The sequence below is a fragment of the Macrosteles quadrilineatus genome, unplaced genomic scaffold (assembly GCF_028750875.1).
Source record: "Macrosteles quadrilineatus isolate MER2022 unplaced genomic scaffold, UCM_ALF_1.0 Scaffold_1__1_contigs__length_201487025, whole genome shotgun sequence".
In the NCBI taxonomy this organism is placed as follows: Eukaryota; Metazoa; Arthropoda; class Insecta; order Hemiptera; family Cicadellidae; genus Macrosteles; species Macrosteles quadrilineatus.
The window spans coordinates 182,577,154-182,597,897 of NW_026542594.1; the positions used below are offsets into that span (position 1 = coordinate 182,577,154).

The 20,744-nt window shown below is 32.8% G+C and overlaps 1 protein-coding gene across 2 annotated transcripts in view; it reads right to left on the bottom strand.

Annotated features, from left to right (window-relative positions):
- Positions 1-15,415, bottom strand: part of LOC128991266 (ras-related protein Rab-37) — a 193,882-nt gene extending 178,467 nt beyond the window's left edge. The window contains exons 1-3 of one of the 2 annotated variants that reach the window (XM_054414011.1): positions 15,318-15,415; positions 6,754-6,924; positions 5,834-5,944 (exon numbers count right to left, since the gene is read on the bottom strand). In XM_054414011.1, coding sequence (XP_054269986.1) covers positions 5,834-5,944; positions 6,754-6,921 — 279 coding nt within the window. In that variant the 5' untranslated portion in view covers positions 6,922-6,924; positions 15,318-15,415. Of the gene's footprint in view, positions 1-5,833; positions 5,945-6,753; positions 6,925-15,263 lie in introns of both variants that reach the window. The other variant, XM_054413985.1, reaches the window with a different exon arrangement.
- Between the last annotated feature and the right edge of the window lie 5,329 nt (positions 15,416-20,744).

The window sequence follows — 20,744 nt, forward strand, 5'->3', positions numbered from 1 at the left end:
GAAGAATGTTTAGAATGTAGAATAAATGCATATATAATGTTTATTATACAGTATATATCTTCATCATCATTTATTGATTTTCCCTCAAATGGTACCCACATTAAAAAAAAAAATTCCAACGACAACTACGTGGAAATATACAAAGTCTTGTAAGCTATTTTACTAAAAACAAGGTAATTATTTAAATATTGACATGCTATAAATACACCAATAAATGTAGGTCTTTACGTAAATACATACTAACATAGAGTACCTGGTGTTTTTTTTATATATATATGTATCTTTATCATTTTCCCGAATATTCTTTTTGCATCCCTCTGAAGTTAAACAAATAAATTTTTTGTGAGTGCATCGTAGATGCAAGCCAAATCGAGCAATTATAAATTCGCTTAGCATGCTAGCTAGTACACCTAGATGAAGTTGTAAAATGCATGAGTATAAACATATGCACTCCGTTGTCCCAACATAATACATTACAAATGTTCAATTAGGTTATACCGGGTGTCCCACGAAGGGGTTTAAACGTTTGATTTTATATAACGTGCCCATTCATGCACCGAACCTTTTTAAACTTTACACAGTTTACAAAGTAGGTTCTAAAAATATTCTGGAAAAATTTCAACTCCCTAACCTTAGTAGAAACAAAATGGCGGCTTATTGACAAATTTACCAATGTGCTTTCTATAAAAACTACTTTCATGATTTATTATTAGTTATTTATTTATTATTATTATTTATTAGTTATTTGATTAATTTTTAGTTTTCCATTTGGCTATGTTCTAATTTTTTCTTGTTTTAAAGTCATATTGCCCTGGAAAGTAACAAAAAAAATATTTTATAAAACCAAAAATACCTTTTTTAATGTTTTAAAGTAACTTTTTTCAATATGCCGCCATTTTGTTTCTACTAAGGTTAGGGAGTTGAAATTTTTCCAGAATATTTTTAAAACCTACCTTGTAAACTGTGTAAAGTTTCAAAAAGTTTGGTGCATGAATGGGCGCGTAATATAAAATCAAACGTTTAAACCCCTTCGTGGGACACCCTATACAGTATCAATGGTGTTCTTATTGTTGCATTTTAGGTGGAAGGGAGGTTGTAGTTCAGTGATACCAACCAACAATTGCATCCCTACACGTGTCATCATGTTCATTATGTGTTATCAGGTTGGCTTCCTGTGTGTGTCACCAACATGCCGGAATATCTCAAAATAGTTTCAGTACTTGACATTTTAGTGTCATTGTTTGGTGTGGTGTTTAAGTAATATGATTTACTGTAGTTACAAATTCAATCATAAACTAAAATTATACTATAGATGTTGAAGTATTATTATCGTAGATTAATTATGTGTTCATATGGTTAATCCTATATCTTATAGTAGATTGAACACTGCCTTATATATTTATTAGTGTGGGTCAACCTAGGGGAATTATTAAATTTTAAGGTCCAGGTAGCTCTTGAACATAGATTGTTCATTGTAAGTTTTACTAGCTTTGTATAGGCCTACAATTTTAATGAAACGATAAATGTAAACCCTATTGATTATCAGATATCACAACAAGATGGGTGGTCTACTAATACAATCCGAAGTCAATGGAAAATACGACAATCGCTAGAATACTGATAAGGTCATTCCCTGATTAAAATTAAATGCCTACAGTATCATTGTGAAAAATTATTTTACCACTCTTTGGGTGTAAACATAAATGTACATGTTTGATTCAAAAATTATATTTTACAAAATAAATGTTATAATATTCTTTTAAGTTCTATATGTTAAGAAATAATATCTAGTTCTTATATCACTAACATGATTTTTTGTCACAAATATGTATTATCAGCGGTTTTGGGGTATACCTTTTTCCTTTAATTATTGTATTAAAATATAAAAAATATATATTCAATTTCAGATAATAAAATCAAGTATAAAATTCGCACAACATGAACTTGATGAAATGCGATGAAAAATTAGAACTAGTATGATTAAAAACAAAACATTAAGTTAAATTTTAGTGCCTTTGAAGTGGAAAACGTCTACGATGAGCAAAAGCAACCAAACGAGATTGCGTTTTCAGTTAACGATCAACAGATAAGAGTAGTTCAAGTGCCTTTAGAAAAAAGCTCCACTTGAAGGGATCAACTACTCATCCCTTCACTTGAAGTCTACTTAAATAGCACTCTCCATACACATACACAATGTATGGTCCACTCTTATGTTCGATGTATATGAATTTAATACATTTTACTTTATTTCCTCAGAGTTATAGAAGTGTTTCCTTTGTATTGGCCTGATGTCAAGTTTATATTTGTTTGGTATTTAAAATCTTTTAAACGTGTCAAATTCTTTTTTAAAATATTATTTATTTTCTTTTGTCTAAAAGACTAGCATATATACTATACTAGCCGAGTACCCGTCCTTCGTACGGGGTTGGCATATAAGTTTAAATTGCTTATTGCAGTTATACTCAAGCTTTGCATTTGCAATGGGAGAGTACAAAGTTTGATCAAATTTGCTTCTTTAAATTGACGGTATACTATGGTATTACACATCTACCATAGCCATAATGTTCTACCTCTTCACCTAAACAATATACTAAAGAAAAATAAAGTATTACAAATTTAAAAAAAATCACAAATTATTCATGACATTAAAAACATAAACATAACTGTAAATAATCCTACTTTGACAGTTCTCATTGCGAATCACAGTTTTTTGTTGCTGCTTAGTTCAAATTAGCTGTTTTCATAAATGCAAAAAAAATATAGTGCTGCACCCTGTTGGTAAATCTTAAAACTTTTTAATGCTTTTCCATATCATAGAACCAACGTTTTTAGTTGAAACAGCTGACTAAATTCTTTAATCTATATATACTTATTTAATACGCAAGCAGATTTTTTGTGACAATTACTCCTCCGAAACTACTGACCCAATTGCCATGTTTTTGGTGTCATTGGAAAGAGCGTAACGTGAAGTTGTGCAGGAAACTTTTTTTATAGGGAAATAGTTAGAGAGTGAGGCCCTGGGGCCCTTTTAAGTTTCGTATTTCTCCATAAGATTAACATGGGAAACAAACATTGTTATGAAATTCCAGCTGTTGTCAAAAATTCTGTTCTGCTATTTATTTAATTTAATTTGTTTACAAGGAGAATTGTTTCTTAGTGCCATGTGGTCAATAAGTTATACTTTTGCATATATTTTAAATGATATACACTATATAAAATGATGGTACTGTAATACATTAAGAGATATTCATTTAAATAATCAATAAGTACGATTGAGCCTTTGCCTATATGTTTCCTGGTAAGTGTGTTGTATTTACCTTATAGTATCTTAAAGTAAAACCAAATTATTCTTTTCTTCATTCTCACCCCGTAGCGAAGCACGGGCAGAGCAACTAGTTCCCTTTAAATATGAATACTCATAAGGTTAATATGGGGAATTACAGAGCCACTGGGGCGGTGCCCGAAAGGATTTTTGAGATAAGAATATGCCTATATGTTAATCGGGAATGTAAGCTATCATCATGCCAAATTTCAGCCCAATCCGTCCAGTGGTTTATGCGTGATTGAACTTCAAACAAACAAACAAACACACAAACTTTCACATTTATAATATTAGTAAGATAAGATAAGATATAGGGTATTTACCATTAAAATGTAATAGCAGACGTTAATTGAAAATATAAATTCTTTTAGTAGCCTTAAGTTGGAAATAGTTAAATAAAAAAATATGTATAGATAAAATGTATAAATATAAATTATAATATAAATATAAATTAAAAAATAACAAATAAAAAAATAAAATAAAAGTTATTTGCCTTTAGTTAAAAAAATTAATTCAATACTCTTTTTACTAAATGTTTTCTATTCATTGGGTTTATTCGTGTTATCTATACTATTATAAAAAAAGAGGTGGTTGCTGTGTGTATGGGAAAAGTAAACGCAAAAAATACTGGTCGGATCGGGCTGAAATTCGGCATGATGATAGCTCATATTCCCGATTAACATATAGGCATATTTTTATCCCAAAAATCCTTCCGGGCTCCGCCCCAGTGGCTCTGGAGTTTCCCATGTTAACCTTATGAGAAATTGAATTAATGAATCTTAACAGCTGTTTCAATTAAACAAGTTGGTTCTGTTCTATGATGTTCAATAGCATTAAAGTTACAAGGATTACCAACAGGGTGCAGCACTAGCACTATTATTTCTTTTACATTTATGACAACAGCTAATTTGCAACCAAAAGGTGAGTGAGCGTAGCGAACGAACTTCAATCTGGAGGCGAGTGAGCGTAGCGATCGAGCTAACCTGAAGGCAAGTGAGCGTAGCGAACGAGCTAACCTGAAGGAAAGTGAGCTTAGCGAACGAGCTCCAACCTAAAGGTGAGTGAGCGTAGCGAACGAACTTCAACCAGGACGTGATTGAGCCATGCAAACGAGATCATCTTGAAAATTAAGAAGTTAAACGGGGCAAAGCCCGCGGGTTACAGCTAGTATATATATATGAATATTAAACCTTTATTAATAAAGAATCTACGACTTATTGGTTTTGTTTATTCAGCCAAATAATATTATTGAAACTAATTTGTTTTTCAAACAGAGAATAATTTTAATATAAAAATTAAACTACAGCTAGATAGCTCTTTAAAGAATTATAATAAATTGTTTAAGTCTGTTCGACTTTTAAATTCTTATATGAATTCTTAATTTAGATTTAAGTTTTTTAATGTCAGCCAAAGGAATTTTTACCCTTAGTTACACTTCATTATACAGTATTGCGAAATGTTTTACAGCGATTAATTTATTGATTACATAAAGTCATCCGGTTTAGAATCAAACCATTTTTTAGAATTACTGCATAGTTTTTAGCAGACAATTTAATGGTAATCTATACCATTTTATACATGATATAAGAAACATATACATTTACATATACATCAATAAAATAGCTCCTAAAGTAACATTGTACACTTTTTCGTTGAAAATTTGTATTCCCGATTAAACAAAAATATTAATTATTTATGATTACTTGTTTGTAACGTTGCTTAAACTTTTTAAATCGTTCTTAAAAAGATAAAAAAATATTATTAAACTTAGCAAAGAAATTATATAGAAAAATACAACAAAAATACAAATAAACATTAAAACAGAATTTGTTAAGTATTACACCTTGCTATGGTACTTGGCTAGAAAAAATTAAAGACGTTTATCTTCGAGAATCGTTTCGTTTTTAAAATAAAACATTTATATTTTGATAAAAAATACTATTTATTTCACAAACAAGACTTTTCAAAACTTATATAGGTTAATGAAGTAAGATTGTCCATCTTGTTACCAACTAAATCAAAATATTTAAAATTTATTTAGTTATTTAAAATAAAATTTCAATTAAAATATAAAGTAGCATTCTATAAACAATGACTGAGTGATCTAATAAACCAGAAATAGTAGTCTATAATAGCATAATTACCTCAATATAGTCCACTAAATCCCCGTATACTAATTATATTAACCTAAAATTCCGTTTTCCACTGGTTTCAACGTCATTTTAATACATATGTCATATTAACCTACTTTACATAACATATACTTTTTAATTCATATAATTCACTTACTTTATACAACTTACCCTACAAATCACACAGACCATAAATTATTATAGAAACTAAACTAATAAACTTTACAATTTAAGAATATTAACAATACTGTTACGTTTACTCACCGAATTGTAGTCCTGATGTAGTAGAAATGTGTTTGAGTAAAAATATTTTTGAAGTAGAAGGCATGTACTTACCGAGTTGTTGGTGTAAGTTCTGGTGGTTACTTCAGCGACTTACCGTGAAGCCTATCCCTACGGTGGCAGAAAATGTTCCAGTCTGGAACTGTCCTGTGTCGAACCTGACTAGGAGTGAAGTCTTCCCTACTCCACTGTCTCCTAACAGGATCGTCTGTGAACAAAACATTGAATTGTGAGTCTTAACGCTAGATGTTAGGTTGTGTTTGGACAGGGTAAAGGCATGGCCTCCGCCGCGCCGCGGCGTTGCTGCGTGGCAACGTCGCACCGGCTGGTCTGTTACCATGGCAACAGCAGTAATACAGGTAACAAACGTGTAAACATAAACATTTCACAGAAGCTCCATTACGAATTGGTGCAACAGCTTTTTCGGTAGGCCAGGGCTGCGGTGTTGCCATATTTGTCCCACCGCTACCTTGTAGAGAAGGCCATGGCTTAGGACTAAATTGGATTGGTTACTATGGAAACAATGGACGTAAACTGTACCAAGATTTACTGTTGTTATAAAAATGTATCCGAAGACTATTCTGAAAGGGTTTGTCAAACCTAATTATATAACATTTGAGGTAAAGGTATATGGATGACAGTTTAGCCATTATATTATGTAGAAGCTATGGAGGATGAAAGAGGTGAAAGAGGTTGGAAGATGTAGGAGAAAGTTTGTGTTTTTTTTGGCGGTGGTGAAGGTATAGTTTTTAGAGAACTAGGAGATGAGATAGAGGAGGTTTTGTCAGTAGATGTGTTGGCAAACAATTAGGAGGAGACAAAGACGAATCAATTGGTGGCGATGTAGAAGAGGTATTGTAGGATAATTGTACAAGAAGTGGTAAGCATAGGAGATGGTGGTTGTGGGGGTACTAGCAAAGGAGGAGACATGTGATGATAAAAGAAGAGTGTACTGTTTGATGGCGGAGACAGAAATCATTGGTTTGGAGAGAAAAAGAAGAAGGACATTTATTTCACCTTGTGTGGAGGTTCCTGGTCCTGATCCTGCTCCTTGAACAGCTCCACGGGTGGTTTGTATCCACGGTACCCTGTAGGCGAGGGTTGTGGCTGAGGACGAGCAGCCGGTGTCTTCAGCGTGTCCTCTGTCTCAAACACGTCGTCACTCATGCTGTCGTCTGTCGCCATCACCTAGAACACGTCACATAAAATATAAATGGACATATTGACAGATGTTTTTAGCTGCAGTATGCTGCATAGCCCGTGTGGGGTTCCAGAAGGTAGACATCCCAGGGCTGTGTGATTTTGACCTTGAGGGATGTCGACTAAGAGGGATTGCAGCCTTGAAGGATGTCGACTTTGTTGATTATGGATTGCGGCCTTGAGGGTTGTTGACTTTTAGGAAGATTGACCTTGAGGGTTGACAAATTTGAGTGATTGTGAGATTGTGGGATGTCGACTTTGAGAGGTTACGACTTTCAGGTGTGACGACTGTAATGGATGTCAACATTGAGGGATGTCAATTTTGAGGGGTGTCGTCCTTAAGAGATGTTGTGCTTAAGAAGTGTCGACAATGAGGGATTGCGATCTTGAGGAATTACGACTTTAAGATATGTCGTCCTTGAGGGGGTAGGACTTTAGGGATGTTGACCTCAAGGAGTGCGAACTTTGAGGTATGTCAACCTTGAGGGGTGTCGATTGTGTGGGTTTGTGACCTTGAGGGATTACGACTTTGAGGGATGTCGACCTTGAGGGGTTACGACTTTAAGGGTATGTCAACATTAGGGAGTGTCGGCTTTAAGGGATTGAAACCTTGAGAGATGTCAACCTTAAGGGATGTCGACTATATAAGAAATATCGTGTAACATAGCCCCGTAAAATCAAATCTGCCCATTATGACTACAGATTCAGATATCGCTTAATGGTGACAACATGGTCATACAAACAGCTTCAACAAAAGATCGGGATATTTTAAACTTATATTCCATCAAACCGCATCATTCATTGAAAAAATAGTAACTTACACGGTGAATGTTTGACCATTTGTTTGTGAGACATAAACGGGGAAACGTTTCGGTCGATGAGGCATTACCCCATTCACCACTCGTCTATTGTTCACCTAGGGTGAAGCGATTGTGCAATATCTTATTGTTGAACCTATCAGCTGGGTTGAACAGTTGGAACAGGTGGTTGACAGTTCAAAGACACACAATTGTGTACATTTGTATTGTGTATGCAGTAACTAAATTGGAAATTATACCTATTGGGGTGTATTTTCAAATATTACTTATGAAAATAAATACATCGTGTCCATGAGTGTGAGAACGTCACCAGTAAAACATTTCAATCACGTAAAAATAGCATTTTCTATAATTGCTATGCAAAATCTGGTTTAAACCATAACTATCTATAATGAGAAAACTATGAACACCATATGCACGACTTTTAAGTGGACAAATATTATTCATCTGATTTTGTTCTCCAGATATGGCAAATAATTATCAAGTCTTCAGCTAATAGACATTAAAGAAACACTCAATGTGGTCTTAAAATTAAGTGTTTTGGATAAATTTGACATTGCGATTTTTTTCGTACACGAAACTATTTTCTTGAGGTTATCTGCACCTCGAAATACTTTGTTGATCTTTCAAATGGACTAACATATAATGAAAAAACGTCTTGACGAGTGATCTTTATTCGCTAACGTGATAAAAGTCTTTTGTAGAGTTACGTCCAAAAGTTCCCTCCACTTCTTAAATTTACTCTGATTACTACTCATTATTTTCAAACAAATTGCTGAAGACGTAGATGTTTTTAATATCAAATAATAAACATCTCGAGTTAATAACACAACATTTTCATCATCATAAAACATTAGCCATTAGGTAACACATGTTTAGGTTTACATTGCCATTACGAGAGTGAAATCCATTACGTTAGCTAAACCTCATGGGTCGTTAACCTCTTAGCTTATGTTTTTACTTCCCTTATAAGTTGCCTAAGAGTCTCTGAGATAATTTATTGACATGGATGTATTTCATATCATTTTCCTTATATTATGAACATAACATTCAAATGCTTAAAGTGTAAAACAAGTGTTCAGTTGGCAACACGTTGTAGTTATACGCTTGCCTCCGAGAGTGCAGCACTTGTCTACAACATTTCATTCTAAATTTTCATAAAGATCTGATAAGTTTAGTCTTGATTTCATTTCAACTAAAGATAGTTATTGGTTTCAAACGCTTAGGGAATATTCATAATTAATTACATTTTTACCTTTTAAAATATAATAAATTATACTGTTTTCTACGTGTGTAAAGTGTAATAATATTTTGTAACAATACAAGAATTATAAACAACCAAATGAAAAAAGAATATTGAATAACCAGTTTAAACTTTAGCTTAGGACGAATGTTATCTTAAGTCCTTCCTTATCCTGAATTTAGCACCAGTTGGATGTACATGTAACTTGGTTTTACCTTTGATTATTGATACATAAATAGCAAACAATAGTCAATGCTTTTAATCAATGATAACAAATAGTCATCAATATTGAGAATTTCATTTTTAATCTCAGCTTTTCATATTACTATTATATTTAATGTTGACATAAAATATGCTTCAGTGTACTGTGGGCTTCCCTTTGACCTTAGCATGGTTAATAAGTTTGCATGCAAGAAAGATAAAAATGCTTTATATCAGATCACTGTCGGATCTCAATTGGGCTAAGTTCGTTTTTATTTCCAATCCTACAACTTTTCGAAGTTAATAAAATGTCTACGCTAGTACGATTTTACTCAAATACAATTGGGTCTCCTAAATAAATAAATGGTATCAGCAATATCACTTTTACTTTCTCCTATTCTTGTTAACAACCTTTATCATGGTTAAGCGGTGGGAGTAACTATGCTATTTTATGGGGGAAAATCGCAGAAGCTGCAATAACTTTTGATCCGGAATTTTTACAGTAATCGTTTTTTTAGTGTTAAAGGATTATAACATTACTAAATTTTAATCGAAATCGATAGGAAGTTTTTTTGGAAATTTGATTATTCCGTTATTTGATAGGGTTTAATAAGAAAATCATCATTAAAAATAATAAAAATTAAAAATCCCTGGATGTACTATAGATTTGTAGGCCCACCTTGTACATACCAAATATCATCAAAATCGGACCACATGTGTGGCCTGGAGCTCTGTACACAAATATACACATACAGACATAATTTCAAAAACCACTTTTGGGTTCATGTTAATCCAAAACAAATATATACAAACTCAAACTCAACATTTTTTTCGAAAACAATACGGTACTTTCACTAAGGGAGAAAAAATAGGAAATAAATACTTCAGTTAATTAATTTATTAACCTTTACCGCCATGTATTACAAAACCATGACAAGCAAAGGAAGTGGCTGCGGCTTGTACATAATTGAGAGTAAACGTGGAGATGTGAGGCAAAATAACGAGCGAGGAAGTAATTATGTGAGAGCGAAAGAGACGCTAAACTAAGGAGGGGGGAGAAAGGGGGGAGAGAAAGGGGGGTGTGACAGGGTACGGGGGTTTTGAGAAAACCCAATCTTCACTCACTTTACTTTACGATTTACTTTTATGCCTAGTTTCTGTGTGGATAGATTCTTAGAAAAAATAATTTCAATTATTGATAACGTGGCGTATTAAGATGAGATGAGGTTGTAAAGGTAAGATTAGTCGAAATGTTGAAATCACACAGTCCCCTAGAGACTATTAATTCAATAGTGTTTAAAAAGCTACATATAAGATAATGTCGGACTGTTTCAGACAGTTAAATTTTCCAGTATGTTGTAGGAAATAAACTTGGATGCTATTAAAATCACGTTTCCCCTACTAATACCAAACTACAAGAAATAAATATTTTACTGATACAGAACTGCAATTCTTTTAATAATCTGAATAAAAAACTGTTATTACATAGAAACATAATTCTCACAATGAGCAAAGCAACTGGTCCAGAAAAAAAGCAAATTTTAGATCATCTGTTTGTGAAAAGACAAAAGGCAAAATGGACCAACTATTGATTCCAACAACTTATTACTTCAATGAGTACACTTTTGATTAGAATTAATATAGTATATTTTAGAGACAGTATGTACATTATTTATTTTAAAACCCGGTCTTTTGGTCTCAGTACGAATTTGGGATCTGGGGAGGTTTTTATCTTGTTCCCATTTAAATATCGACCGGAGATTCTGTACTTCTGACTATTAAAGAAAGCCAAATTAATTCTATGACCATTATAGCGTTGGCTGTGCCCCACTTTTTCGACTCTTTTAATTTTCAAGTTGTTTTATTCAATCTGATAAAACCCCGAAATGGACTTTTAATAATAAAAAGGTCTGTTAAATGTCTGTGGAACGTTGGAAATTATAACACGGAAAGAAAATGTTTAAATCGGTTGGCTCATAACGTTAGATTACTTTGACTGATTTTTAAATCTAGATAATAGTACGAACAATTACAATCACTAACAATAATATAGTAGCACTTTTTCCAAATTTACTAACACAACGATATAGTACGCAATTTAGTAAAATGAAAACCACTAATGAATTATATAAACAAACCTTTAAAATTTTCAACTGCTTCTCCCTTCTTGTAGTAAAATCTTCATCAGAACATTTTTTACTTTCGGGTATAAGCTCATTGTTCTCGGTTTTATCATAGAAATCTCCCATGATGCACAGGTTTCTGTTCGGCGATTTTCTTATATAAAAATCACTCTGCAATACTTTAAACTTCACTTACACTCAAAATTAGCACTAAACACTTTAAAAATGCATCAAAACACAAGGTTTAGTTGAACTTCATTTTATTTTAGCCCGAGCAACAGTAAAAGTAGCACTTAGAAAATATAAAAATGTAAATTCAGGTACAAGAATTGTACCATCGTTTCAAATAACTTCAGATTATAAATTTTAAAATACGATGGATAACCGGTAAACTAAAGGTTTAAACACGTTTTCCACGCACGAAGTTTAAATGAGAATACTTATTTAATCAACAAAGATACACAACAAGATACACTTAGACTCATCAAAATACAGTTGATCACTACAACAAATTATACATTCTGCGCACTACACTGCAACTAGTTAGACTAGAGTGAACTAACCTAATTGTGTCTATGTAAAGAGGTCGCACGACAGGTGTTTGATGACGTAATAAACAGCTGATTGTTATCATTAGTCATACAGTGTGGTAGTCTAAGACCCGAGGGCAAAAAATTTGCAGTATACTAAATGCAAAGTGTCTGAAAGGTGTTTAAATTAAATAGTTGTTTTCGGGTTTTAATTTATTTTAGTTTTATACTCAAATTTTTTACATTAGGTTATATGTCTTTAAATACAAACATTAATATTAGAACAATTGAATTATTACAACTTACCGTATCTGTTTTACCTGCAACAATTTTAACTTTAATTTCTGTATAGAAGGCGTGTTAACCATAATTAGATAAATATATAGTGTATCGTCAAATATCAGAACTAAGAGTGTATATTTAGAGAATAATATTTTGTTTGAAAGGGGATGAGGATACATTTTTACTGTTGACAAAACCCTTAAATTTTATTATTTTACAAACCCTTATCTATTGGTCCTTAGGATAATGATTCGAAACCAAACCTAGCTATTTTGAATCATTGGGTACCGAATTGAGCACCGAAGACATTATAATTTAATCTATAAGAATATCTTTTCAACCTTTCAGAGGTATATGTCAAGGATATTGTAGGGGTAGTTTGCTAACACAATTACATGGGCAGAGGGGGGATGAAACGTTTGGTAAAGTGGAGACCAAGGTTAGTACTTTACCCCCATTTCACCATGCTTTACCCCCCCCCCCTCCCGTTTACTATATTGCCTCTCTCAATTAATTTATGTAGACATCTCTGATATCAATTACTTTGCAAATAGACCACCTAAATGGAGTTTATTTTAAACAATCGTGGTATTGAAATCATATTTCTTAGTTTGCCCAGTATAGTAGACACCCTCTCATCCAGGCATGTTCTAACCGGACATCAGTTTAACCGGAATGGATCGGCAGGAAGTGGGTGGTACTGAAACTACTTTTCTCCTAGGGAAGATTTGAGACCAGTGATCACGTATCTAAATACAATCTTCTACCATTAACGAAAAAACTAAGTAAAATGTTTTGGATTGTTTTTTTTTAGTGATTCCAGATATTAGGGACGTCGGTTTAACCGGAACCCCTGTTATCCGGACTGGCCTCAATTCCGAGAGGAGTCCGGATAAGAAAAGTCTACTGTAGGTGTTTTTCTAACCCTCTCTTTTCCAATCCATTCACTCTTTGAATTATCTTTCATCTTCCAACGTTCTTAGCAATTAATTCCATTAATAATTATTTCTCCTTACAAATGCCTTATGTCAAACCAGTACAAGTAAATCACATCCCGTAACTCAATGCCTTCTTTTTCAGTCTCACTTTAGAAATCTTTACAGTTTCAAATCTGTCCCACTCACCTTCCTTCAGATCCATTCCTGGTCGTGTTTCGCCCTCAAATGCAGCGTATATCTCAAACCGTTATGGAAATAATTGCCCAATTCTTCACATAAGTCACAGATAATATGTTCTCACATTCAACCACTTTTGAACTCACAACTTTTTGCTCTCTTTGAAACGCTGCTAAAATATTATTTAAATCCTTGTATACCTTTTTATGAAGAATGCGTGTGTAGTAAGTAAATTTCCCTAATGTTTCCATGGTAATCAAAGTAGATTTTAAAATTTAGCTTTCATGGCAAATGAATAGGGTACAATTGAAGGCCGTGTAACATTGGACATCTTCAACACAAAACACGAACGTTGAAAGAGAAGGATTACACCCAGAAAGATTGATCCGTGTTGCTCCCTTATGGTGGTGTTTCTTGCATCCCGTCACAAACTTAAATGTTCAAAATTTATTAACAGTCCCTCCATTGACTACAAATTAGATGAGTTCTAAGAGCACAATGCTCATCATAAAGATGGCCCCGAAACGAACCCACAATACACCATACACACACACATACACCAAACACTACAATGACACAACAATGAAAAAAGATGACGATTCCCTAGTCTCTACGACTATGGTTTAGAGGACCAAGATCCAGAGATCCAAAAACCATCAACTATAAATTTAACAAGGGTATGATAAATGTTTACTAGTAAGTAAAACACTGTTTACCTTATTTACAAGACAATAGTTTTGAATTTTGACGCACAAGATGGTAGGCAAACTAAAACTACAAAACTGAATATATCAACCCAGAATATTAGTTTATTCTACACATATTATTATGCAACACCATCAAAGTTGTTATTTAAATTATGAACAATTCTTTTAATAAATAATATTTCACACAAAAAGAGTCCATGTTTTAAAAGTTTATTACCATTCCATTTAAAGGACACATGTGGTATTAGACTAAATGATTGTTTTCCAAACCAACTTAAGCTATTAAGGGACTTACATAACATTTTTTAATAAACACATCCCGGTTTAGTATTTATATCTTGGAATTTTGAAAGAGTTAATTTTGAATTTGTATTGACATTGATACAACTTTAACACCCCTTTAAGAAACATTGTGATATTATAACTTGATTTCCACAAACGTTGGGTATACTAATTTGATAATCCAATACAGTATTTCTTCCGATTATGAAGGCATCGGATTTAACATTGGAATTTACCTATTTTTTCTTAGGTATTTCTAGGTTCTGTAAACCTAAGCAACGTTTTTTTTTTGTTTTTTTTTTTTAGTTTACGCAATTAAGCACAAATACATTCGAGTTCAAGGTTTATTATAGTATGATTTATCAATAAATAGTGTAAAATTATACGCCTATATCCTTTAAAATCGTAAATCTGTAAAAAAAACTTAATTAACTCCCTTGAATATTATTTTCATATTTCCATTCCATTTATTGAATCTACCCGTTATAATATTTTACCAAACAGAATTTAACTTCAAAATAATTGAAACTTAACTGTACAATTTGAATTATCTTAAACTTAATTAGCTTCCAAAGAAAAATTTGGGTTGATTGTTAATAGTTTTGTTTTACAACTTCAATTTTTTTTACTTACTTTCAAATTGTAATTCAATGAACTAATGCAAAGAGTATGTAAATATGCACGCCCTATTACTGAATGAAGTTCAAAATACCTCAGCGAGAGAGCAGCATCCATGCACGCATGTGGGAACGCCCCTTTTTACGACAAAATATTTCAAAACCACAACCGTACCATTCAATTTATACACAAAAACACCATAAAATACGTCAAAAACACCATCACACAATACGAACCACCTGTTAAACACTATTGATCTTGGGGTAGGTTGGTTATAGGTTAGTAGGTCATACACGAGTAAAGCGTATGGGGGTGAAATGTATGGAAATATTTAAGCTAAAAATTAAAACACAAATTTTACAAAATAAAACTGAAAATAGATTTTTCGTGCGGTGAGAAGTGACTTACACTGACAGACGGTGATGGTAAGTCAGACACAACAAGCATGACAACAATAACAACCTTGACTCAAACACAGGATGACATCCTCGGTTGAGACCTCGGTTTACGGTTTAGGTTACTTTAGGTTGCACAGGGACACGAGATAGGTTCGCACGGTGACACAGCTGGATCGATCTCTCCGCGCAGACTCCTGGCCGTTCATTCAACATATGGAAACTGTAGAATTGGGTTACGTCCTTGGAAAGTTTTGATCAGATCCTGAGTGGTCATCGTTGAGTGGTCTAGAAGTTGATCAAGGTCTTATATGTCTAAGGTCAAACCTTAAATACCCCCGCTGCAGAAAACCTGCAGATTAAGCGAACTTTGCATTTGCCTGATTGGATTTTCACTTGAATTTCCCTCGTCAAATTTATTCCCTATTTAACTAGCGTTGGATTTAATAAGTACATAGGCTGCTCAAGGGAGGGTAATAAAGGGTTAAATAAATTTGCCAAGTTTAATCAAAATATATCCTGTATAAAATATAAATAAAATATTATCCTGGTCAAAAAATATATTTGTATAGCCTATACAAACAACCTACAACAGTATGCTTAATCTCCACAATAAAAGGTTTGTAGCGAACGTGACTTAAATTATGCATGTTGAAAATTAGATTTTTGACCAATAACACAGCAGTTGGGGATTGATTTTAACAACTTATGTCAAAATAGTAATTAAACGGTAGTGACTTATCTATGTGCATTGGATTTCTTATACCCGTCGAGTTTTAAAAAACAATTAAGCAAAAAATTGATTGCGACCCGAACTATGTGGCATGATCTAAATCTTTCTGAAGATTAATTTCATTCACGACAACGTTCACCCACAAATGACTATTTTTAGAAGTTTTATGATTCTGGTTTGTCACGCTAATGCTGACGTGGAATCCTGGTGCTGGATAAACGAGTTGAAATTTTCATCATATTGCGCTTTGTTCGATCATTCTAGCTTTAAAAATGATTCCTAATCAAAATTAAAATAAAAAGAATATACATATATTTAAAAAAAAAACGTTTGTGCTGTACAAATTACATCGTAAAAAGGTCGATTCACACATATCAGTTCAGTCACAGTTCCGTTACAGTACAGTTACAGTCCAGTCTCAGTTGCATCCGAAATTTCTCAGTCAATTAATTATCCGTCTGTTGGTTTCAGTCAGTCTTCCGTCTCTGAAATTTACAGTAATTTACAATGAAAATGTTAAAATTATAAACCTATATTCTATCAAATTATCATTGTCCATCTTGTTAATTGTTACAAACAGTATTCAAAATGTAAACACAACCATTTAAATAACAATAACACTATTTTCTAACCTCTAACAGTTCCGTCAGGCGTCCGAACCACTGAGCTAAAATTATAACTGGAGGTAGCACTGCCATGGCAGAAGTCTGTCAAAAGCGTGTCGCTGATTTTGTTAGGTTGGTATAGCAGCAGGTTTTTTCATCCAATAACATGGCTTCTATAACTAGGTTTGCATAGCAGTGAGTTTTTTCATCCAATAACATGGCTTCTTTATAACTCTCACCTCACGCAAACATGGCGACTGGCGACACGCATCGTTTACATTCAGTGCTACCTCCAGTTAGAATTATAGCTCAGTGGTCCGAACAATCAAAAAGTATCGTTGGAAAGAAATCTGAAACTGACTGACGGATGCCAGCAGAGTGACTGATGGAACTGCATCGGATGAGTGTAGATAACGCTATAGAAAATCCATTAAATAATATTTTTGTTAACTGTGACGTGCCTGAAGTGACTGGACTGTGACGCTCCGTAACTGATGTGTGTGAATCGACCTTAACACTGTATAAAAATGTATCAGTGAATTATGAAAACGCTACTACTCACACGATATTAAAATGATTATGTTCGTAAACAACAGATGTAAGCATTGATGACGACTTTGTATAACCTCAAATTAAGGTAAATGCACCAGTAGCTGACAGTGCTCCAGAAGCTGACAGTTTGAGTTTCTTTACATTATAATGTGGTCTCTTAAACATTTGTACACATGATTGCATTGTTAGAAGAACATATGTTTATTCTTGATTTTTTTTACAAACAAATCAGTGAAATTTAGCCCATACTCGCTGAATGGTGGTGGTTTGAAATCGACCCTGTCTGTACACATCACATTTAGTCGATTCCCTTAGTGAAATTGTTAAGAAGGTAAGTTGGTTTTTTGTCATTTCGCTAAATTTCTTAAATAGTATCAATGATTAGGCTCATTATTTTGATCAATTATACCTTTGTTGACAATTTCATTATAAAATTGGGGTGTTAGGGGTTTTGGATTTAAAATTATATCAATGTCAGGCTTTGGTACACAAAAGCCATACAAGTTCCACTAGCTGACAGGGGATATTTTGTGAAGATGAGAGTACATAAAAGAACATGTCTTTAGCAGTCTAAACCCATTCTGCATTAACCTAATGAATAGTTAATGTTTAATTTTATGTGTTTGATTTCACACATTTTAATTTTGTAATTAATAATCCAAATGATCTTAAAAAATTTATATTTTTTTAAATATATATAAAATATATAGGTATTTTTGTTTAATGTAAATATTTGTTTACTTTAAAATAGGTATGTAAAATAAATTTTCTTAATAACGTTTTACATGATTTTATAATTTAATTATTAAGTTAGATTTTATTCGTCTTATAAATTATAAAACCCTTAGGTTTAGCAGCTAGTACATTTATAGTTCCAGTGTCAGCTACTGGGACAACTGACAGTCAGCTACCGGTACAAGCACTTTTTTCACTGTCAGCCACTGGAACACGTACAAAGGTTGAATTAAGTTTTACAATGTTATAAAATATATTTAAAAACCCTTTTTGTATGAAAAATTTGAAAACAACACTAAATTTAGAATCACATAAAATCTGTAATATCTCTTTAGTTCCTATTTATTCAAAACCACGGATTATTAAGTGCGTATAGTTTCTTATACTGTCAGCTACTGGTGAGTTTACCTTATGTGGTCTCAGTTTGTAACGATTAGAAAGCTATTTCCACACTCCACGGTAGTGTGATGGATTGGAAATTTGTGTTTATGAGAGTCTCTTCTGTAGTAAAAAATTTCCAGTTTACTATTGTGAGACTCGAAAGTAAAAAAATTATTTTGGGCAAGTCTTTGAAAGCGAATTATTATACGTCTAAAAATGGATGATCATTTGACTTGAGTCTATAATTTCCACATAAGTTGATTTGTTTCTTCCGTTGGTTAGTCTCTTTTACTAGATAATTTTAAATGACCTACTTTACTAACTCAATTACGTTTACAAAAATAATTTTTAATTGCTGTTTTCCGAGAAAATCCTACTGATCCTTCATCATAGGCTACAGTCTTGAATTTATATTACCCATAATTTCATTTGAAATCAAACCTTAATAAGTAGTCAACCTTGATAACAAGTCTTACTTAATAAACCCTTAGACTTGTTATCGAGGTTCTACTGTATTGTTTGGGCTACATTTAATAGTATACGTTAAACCAAGTTGCTTAAACTTTACGAAGAGCTATTTACAAACTTGATCAAGTAGTAGGTAAATACGTGCCTGAATCTAATTTAAGTTGTAAAATATCTGTTTTAAACTGAATATATTTTTCTTCTGGTACATTGTAGATTATTACATGAAGTACGACCTATATCCAGCACAGGCAATGGAGATAGATGAAGATTGATCATAGGACTTGGTTGGATAAAAACCAGGCCAATGTATGAGCTTTGACTTGCCCTGGGGGTTTTATATAAAATAAACTTTTATTTGTAAATAGCTAGAACTATGCAATAATTTATTTTGCTATTAGTAAGCAAGTGGCGCTTTTGAAAACGATTGTAAAATGTTTTAGCAATAGAGTAAATAAATACACAAAATATGCAAACTTACCAAAAGTCTGATGAATTCACTAGACAAACACATTATGGAAACACAAATTTGTTTACATAAATGTTAAAACTATTAGGGAAACAGTAGCTCAGTCTATGTTATCAATGAGTTGTGAACAGCTGATAAAAGCAATAACTCATGTAAGCCCTTGGCCTAGTGCACTGTAGAATGTTTTACCGTGATCAACGTAATTTCTACAGGGCGTCCCGGAACTCTCTACCAATATTTTAGGGCATTGCTCCTGGGTAAGAAACATACCTAAATATCATATTTAAATTGTCCGGAAGTCCTTAGTTACTCACACAGCCGCCATTTTGTTTTTTTAGTTATTAATTTTTTTCTAAAGAATGGTTAAACATACGAAATGGAAACCTTGCACAAACATTTATGACAACTAGACAACGCTACAAAAAAATTATGAAGATTTTTCAAATTCATAAAACAAAATGGCGACCATTTAAAATTTTGTTTCTTAAATAACTCAAAAACCATTGATTTTATAAAAATTTTAAATGGCCGCCATTTTGTTTTATGAGTTTGAAAAATCTTCATAATTTTTTTGTAGCTTTGTCTAGTTGTCATAAAGGTTTGTGCAAAGTTTCCATTTCGTATGTTTAACCATTCTTTAGAAAAAAATTAATATCTGAAAAAAACAAAATGGCGGCTGTGTGAGTAACTACGGACTTCCGGACAATTTAAATATGATATTTAGGTATGTTTCTTACCTAGGAGCAATGCCCTAAAATATTGGTAGAGAGTTCCGGGACACCCTGTATATCATAGTTTGTTTATCATATGGTTTTATGTTTGAGTTTTTGAAACTGTAAACAATTTCATGTATTTAATTATCATACATTTCCATTCTAACAGGTATCAGGCATGTTGCAGGGTAATGATAGGCAATAATAACAATGATACGTATGAAGGATACAATCCCACAGCTGTTTTACAATGATTGAAAAGGCTTAATTTAAATGATTAAACGCTCAAATGAAAGCCCTTATCATCGATGAATATTTTAAGGCTAAAACAAACTGCAAACGTTAATAAGAATGTGAGATATAAAAAAATAATCTTTAAAATGTTCAAAGTACTAAACGTCCATAAGAAACGTATGGGGGATGAGAGTTTTCATTTGAATATCAAAAAGATATTTAAAAACGGATTTCGGCATTGAAATCAGCGTGGAAATCAAGTTCATAATGATGTGTTACAAAACTATTATACATTTAAGAGCTTTATTTATTTCCAATATGCAGATCCAAGATGGCGGCTGAAAACGTGTTTCATATTGAAATGAAGTACTAACCCCCCAATAAATATCGGTGGTGGTCCGTAGTCAATTTCTCAAAAAATATGCATAATAAATGCATGTGGCAATTTTCTTTCAAAATTTATCCAGTGTTGGGAAAAGCCTCTATTTTTAACTGTGATTTTAGTGGTTTTCCCATGGACTGATTTTGGCCAACTTTTAGAATGTCACCCTGCACACCAAACACTACAAAATAAAACCATAGCACATTTTCTTGCAATTGTTTTAAC